Raw genomic sequence first — 6,000 nt, forward strand, 5'->3', positions numbered from 1 at the left:
CAGACATCTATATGGAAAAATTCGAACAAACGGCGATCAAATCCCATGATAAAAAACCAAAGTTATGGCTAAGATACGTGGACGACACGTTCGTAATTTGGCCACATGGACCGGAAGAACTGCAGAGATTCCTGGAGCACCTCAACTCTCAGCATCCGGCAATACAATTCACTATGGAGACCGAAAAAGACAACCAAATCCCGTTTTTGGACATAATGGTGAAGAGGAGGACCAACGGGAGTATCGGCCACTCAGTATACAGGAAGGCCACCCATACTGACCGCTACCTGAACGCCCACTCACATCATCACCCGTCCCAGAAGGCATCACTCGTGGCAACACTCCTGCATCGCGCATACAAACTTTCGGATGCAGAATCATTGGCCAAGGAAAAGGAACATTTGATGACGGCACTGAAGATAAATGGATACAAAGAAGAATTGGTCCTGAAAAGGACCGCTAAAGTGGAAAAACGCCACCAGACACCCGACAAGGAGAAACATCAAACTGACAAGCCAGGAACCTATGCCATCATCCCCTACGTCGCCGGCACAAGCGAAAAGATCTCGAGGGTCCTGAAGAAGAAAGACATTGTCACAAGATTTAACTGCGTGACCAAAATAAGCCAGATAATTCCAAGGCCCAAGGACAAGATCCCGAAAGGTCTTCTCGAAGGTGTGTACCGCGTGCCTTGCTCTTGCGGCAAATCGTATATCGGCGAGACATGCAGGTCCATGAAGACCCGCCTGCAAGAACACAAGAGGGCAACGAAGAATAAGAAATTCAGCCTATCAGCAGTCGCCGAGCATGCCTGGAGCGAACCCGGACACGACATCAAATTTGACGAAGCCGAGATAATCACCAAGGAAAAAAGATACTATCCTCGGCTGATTAGAGAATCAATTGAGATCACAAAAACGCCGAGAAACTTCAACCGGGAAGACGGTTACCACCTGACGAACGCCTGGAAGAGAGTGTTCCAGAAACCAACCAATCACAACGCAGCAGCGAGAGAGCGAGGGCTATATAAGCGCAGCCAAAATGATATCGGCACTTCGACCTGAAGACGCCTGGTGGAATCCAGGCGAAACTGTCGTCAACCATGACAACCAACGCGGCGGGAACCCGGAAAATGGAGACATCCACGAATCCTGAACGCCACGGAAGACTATGATCCAACATTCCACAAGTTGTTGTTTCAAAAAAATGTCAACATTTCATAAAGCATAGCATATGTGGCAAAGGTTTTGAAAACATTTTATGTATTCTTTAAGAAAAGCAATTTGTTTAGGTGTAAATCTTATGTGATGTCATTTCTTGTAAGTTCTTCAATGGCCAATAATTATTTCAATTTCTTGTTAGAATATTTAAAGACGGTTCTCTCAACTTAGTTTTTGTAACACCTGTATTTAAACCATAAAATTAGGAATACATAATAATCATCTCAGAAGTCATTGATGAAATTGATAGTGAAATAATTGTGTTCCATCTTTCAACTTAATTCCAATATATCAATACTGAAAAAGAGGACATGAATTTTGCATACATTCAAATCACTTCCTTATCTCTGCCTCTATAAGAAGTCTCAAGGTTTCATATAAATCCCCACAATGTCAACCCCTCCTCCACCTCTCAAGTCCTGAACCAGGGAGGGAGAGTATTGTTCACTTGCTGGCTGCCATCAGTCACCAACTACTGCTCTCTATTCTAACCCTTCCACAAATTCATTGTTTGTTTCATGTGATTTGCTATACAACTGCTTGCTGTGCACTTGCTATTCAACTGCTGCTTTAACTGATTTTTCTTTCTGCAATCATTTAGATTCAGTTCCGTAGTTCGATAACATGAATTGGTGCAAATTTGTGTGCTTTAGCAAAAGTACAAAAGAAGTAATCCAAGATTGCAGCAATCATATACCAGTGAGGGCATTCAAAAGTACTGCAGTGTTGTTAATAGCTGTTTATCCTTAAACCTATGTATTATGTCTCTTTATACATAATATTTTAAAGAGTGGGTATTCTCAACTTATATAATCTGCATTGTACAACATTGGGCAATTACCAGCATATTTTTTATTCATGATTTCAGTTCCAAGGGATTCCCAGACTGTGGCTCTGGAGTCTTAGAACTCACATCAATCACCCATGACTTATGATCTCACATCTCCTTGAATTTGTGGGAATAATTCAATTCCCTTAGTGCATGAACACAAGTGGATCTAGTTCCTTTAGTGTTCATTATCTAATGACAGATGAGCAATCACTTTGGCAATGATTTGTGAATGCTGATATGAAAAACTTAGAATTTTCATCAAATTACCTAGATTATCCCTTGAGGTGAATGAATAAGAATAAACCACTCATTTGAAGCAGTTTGCATAATATTAAACCATTAATGAGACTAGCAATGACGTTTTGGGCCTTTGGATGACTGGCCAATTATTACAATTAATTACAATTCCTGCTAAACAATAAACATTAATTTCATTTGCCTCAATAGATTACTTCAGGGAAACTGTGAAAAAGGTGGTTTGACCTTAAAACACCTTGAATTTAAGTGAAATTGTGAACAGGCAATCTTAGATACTGTGCTAATAATTGGCTTCCTTTTACACAGGTAATGTTAGATAACATTGAAGAGTACTCTGAGTTATTGACATCGTACTGCCTTGAAGGAGGAATAGTGGCTCAAATGGAAGCCTTCAGGAAGGGATTTGACCGTGTGTTCCCTATGTCAAAGTTGCGGGCTTTCTCACCAGAGGAGGTAAATATAGATTTTTTGTAATTTCATTTGATTGAATAATTCTTTAGTTGCACATCTGTTACCTCATGAAGTTAGTCTTAAAAATGACAATATAAAATCTTCATTAATAATCAAAGGCTAACCAAAAAAACTGAATGGTAATTACATTTCATATAAGCTTTTGTCTGGTCTTTCAGTGTTAGGAATGTAGTATTCATCAATGACACAATTTTTCTTCTTGCAGGTGCGTGTGATGCTATGTGGAGATCAGAATCCAAAATGGACTCGGGAAGACCTCATCAACTATACAGAGCCAAAGCTAGGATACACAAGGGATAGGTAAGTGTTGATAGTAAACTGTGATAGAAACATCAACTATAGTTAGTTGAGTATACTAGTTATGCTGCTTCGTCATATTTTCCCTCCTCTCTCTTTTAATCTGAATAAATATGTAGAATGTCATATGCTGGCCAGAGTTTTTATGTTTTTCCATTGCTTTGGCCAAAGATTAGGATAACTTTTAATTATTGATTGATAACATATTGCATTATTCTGGCCTATTAAATATTTTTCTTCATTCTTCAAGGAAAAATAAAGGAATATTCTCAAAATTTCTCTTTTTACAGTTTATTGTTAAATATGTAATTTTTAATCACTTTTATTCTTGGATTTAATGGTTTGGTAGGGTAGTGTTTATCTTTTGGCTGAAGTGTGGTCAATTAAGGAACAAGTTTTCTCTTTTCGTTCACTATGATCTTTTCAATGATTTTAGGTGTGTGTGTGTTGTTTTAGATGTTCATTATTGTAGGATTGTTAATTTTAGGGTACTGTAAGCAACCTGTTCATAAAAAAAGTGAAAGATTCCAATTTTTGTTGGCATGAGTGGCGTGAATCCACTTTTACGTAGTAGTTGGTGTTTATCTTTTTCCTAAAATATTTCAAATACATGAATGCCTTGGTTTTTTATTATTAATATTCAATATTGTTATGATGATGATAATAATGATATTGTTAATATTTAATATTAGGAGTTATTTTGCTCAATATTAAAGTTAATTTTTATTGATTTGTGTATTTTGGAGAATTTGTCAATGGAGTTATCAATATGACCTTTATCAATTTCAAAAGCAGCGAATATTTAATTGACTTGTCCTACTGGCATCCTGTCAAATTAAACTCATCAGAAAATGAAGCTCTCACTTGCAGTAAGGTTCCAATAAAGATTTCTTTGCTGCATGGTATTTTATTGTTTATGAAATCTCATGTTTAGCTGATGATAGTCATGGGTTGCTGTCTGACGTATTGATGTATTATATTTTGATGACAATCATTTGCAGCCCTGGATTCCTGCGCTTTGTGTCTGTTTTGGTAAAAATGTCCTCAGAAGAACGGAAGGCCTTCCTGCAGTTCACCACGGGCTGCTCATCCCTCCCTCCTGGTGGTCTGGCCAACCTTTATCCCCGATTGACTGTGGTGCGTAAAGTAGATGCTGGAGAAGGTTCCTATCCATCTGTAAATACCTGTGTGCACTACTTAAAGCTGCCAGATTACCCTACTGAGGAAATACTTCGTCAAAGGCTGCTGGCAGCAACCCGTGAGAAGGGCTTCCACCTCAACTAAGCTTTGCCTCCTATGAATCACATAAGCCATCCCAAGAGAGTCCATTCCTCTGCCCTTAAAACATCTGGGAAATTGTGCTTTCACAGTGCTTGACTTTTCTCGACTCGTCAGTTTGGTTATTCTTTATTTGTGTTTTCAACAGTCGTTGCTGACAAGTATTGTCATAAATATTATGAATGGATTTTCTTTCAGTTTGTTCATATAATATTGAGCTTCTGAGTTTTTGTAAAGTTTTATCTAGGGAAATTATTTTTTTATACATATTGGTTTTCATGACTTAGTATTCTGATGATTTCCTTAAATTATTAGAATTCCTACGCATTGCATAATGGTTACAATTTAAAATGATTGAGGAACAAAAATGGCCAGTTGACCCTTTCATATATAAAGAGCACAACTAATTTCACTGCATTTTTGCTTCTCTCTAGTTTTGAAACCATTGAATGTTTTGAAGTCGACATAGTTTCATATTTCAAGGGCCAATTTTGGTTTCTTTTGCTAGAGTGGTAGGCCAAAGTGAAGGAATGGAGGTTAGGGAAAGGTGTTAAGTTTTCTTGATTTAAAACTCATAAATATACATGTTATGACATTGATTCTATGGAGGAGAGAACTGTAGTTTGGCAGCCATAGGTGATAGTCATTTGCTGAATCCTTATTGTGTTAAAGCTCACCCTATGCTGCTGCTGTGTTTGTGGCAGATTCCTCACTGTGCCTTATTGTGCATTGGCTGAGTTTGTTGCCAGCAGGTGAAATGGAATGGAGCATATTTATATAGGAGCTAGTGTGCTCACATTTAAATAGTCTGTGATTTAAGATTTGCGTATGAAAGTGATGGAATGTGTGTTGGTATATTGGTGAATGTGCACAATAACTACCCAATGGGAAGTGCGTAGTGCCTCTCTGCTTTGTGTTTCATGCATGTTGTGAGAAGTTACACATAGCAGCAGCATATCTCTAATAAGAAAAAAACTACTGATAAGTTGGGGCACGCATCCTGAAAGCCTGTTTCTGTGAAGAAAATGTGATTTTCAACAGAGTTTTATTAATAATATTAATAGGCTATTATCCAGGATGCTTGCATGAAATTTCATCCTCATTGGGAGTTATAAATGTAATTTAAGTGTTAATAACCTCAATAAAAATCTTTTCCCAGCTGATTTAAAAAGTGTCCATTTTCATTTCCAGTCATTATTTCCGGGAGATAAGTTTGACATAGTTAGTTATTCATTGTCACACAACCCAAAAATTCACTCCACCTGTTAGTTGAAATGATTGCTAATGTGTTTGCCATAGTTAATAGGTTTGTCGAAGACCTTAAGTTTTGAAAAACAACAGTTTCTTGGATGACCAGAGACACATGCATGCATGTTGTCTCCATGCATGCCATGCATGGAGACAACATGTCAATGATGATGGAGGATAGGGTTTAAAGATTAAGACTGCCAAATTAAGAATTATTGAGAGTGGGAATAAAGCTCTTCTATTGAGAGTTTAATAATCCTTCTAAGTAAGTAATATGCTCTTTGTATAATTCACTGTGTTCTTGGCAGCTGAAAATTCTTAATGAAAAATCTCTTAATGATTGATCATGTTCTTTGAATCTTGGTATTTACTGTTTTATCCAACATTCTTCACCCA

The 6,000-nt window shown here is 37.4% G+C and overlaps 1 protein-coding gene across 9 annotated transcripts in view; it reads left to right on the forward strand.

Annotated features, from left to right (window-relative positions):
* Ufd4 (ubiquitin fusion-degradation 4-like) overlaps positions 1-5,766 on the forward strand; it is a 95,894-nt gene extending 90,128 nt beyond the window's left edge. For 7 of the 9 annotated variants that reach the window (XM_071598589.1, XM_071598593.1, XM_071598595.1 and 4 more), the window contains 3 exons: positions 2,617-2,763; positions 2,987-3,081; positions 4,080-5,765. In XM_071598589.1, the coding sequence (XP_071454690.1) occupies positions 2,617-2,763; positions 2,987-3,081; positions 4,080-4,362 (525 nt within the window). In that variant the 3' untranslated portion in view covers positions 4,363-5,765. Of the gene's footprint in view, positions 1-2,616; positions 2,764-2,986; positions 3,082-4,079 lie in introns of all 9 variants that reach the window. The other 2 variants (XM_071598592.1, XM_071598596.1) reach the window with 2 other exon arrangements.
* The last annotated feature ends 234 nt before the right edge of the window (positions 5,767-6,000 follow it).

Source organism: Hetaerina americana, unplaced genomic scaffold, assembly GCF_022747635.1.
Source record: "Hetaerina americana unplaced genomic scaffold, ioHetAmer1.1.p SCAF_10, whole genome shotgun sequence".
In the NCBI taxonomy this organism is placed as follows: Eukaryota; Metazoa; Arthropoda; class Insecta; order Odonata; family Calopterygidae; genus Hetaerina; species Hetaerina americana.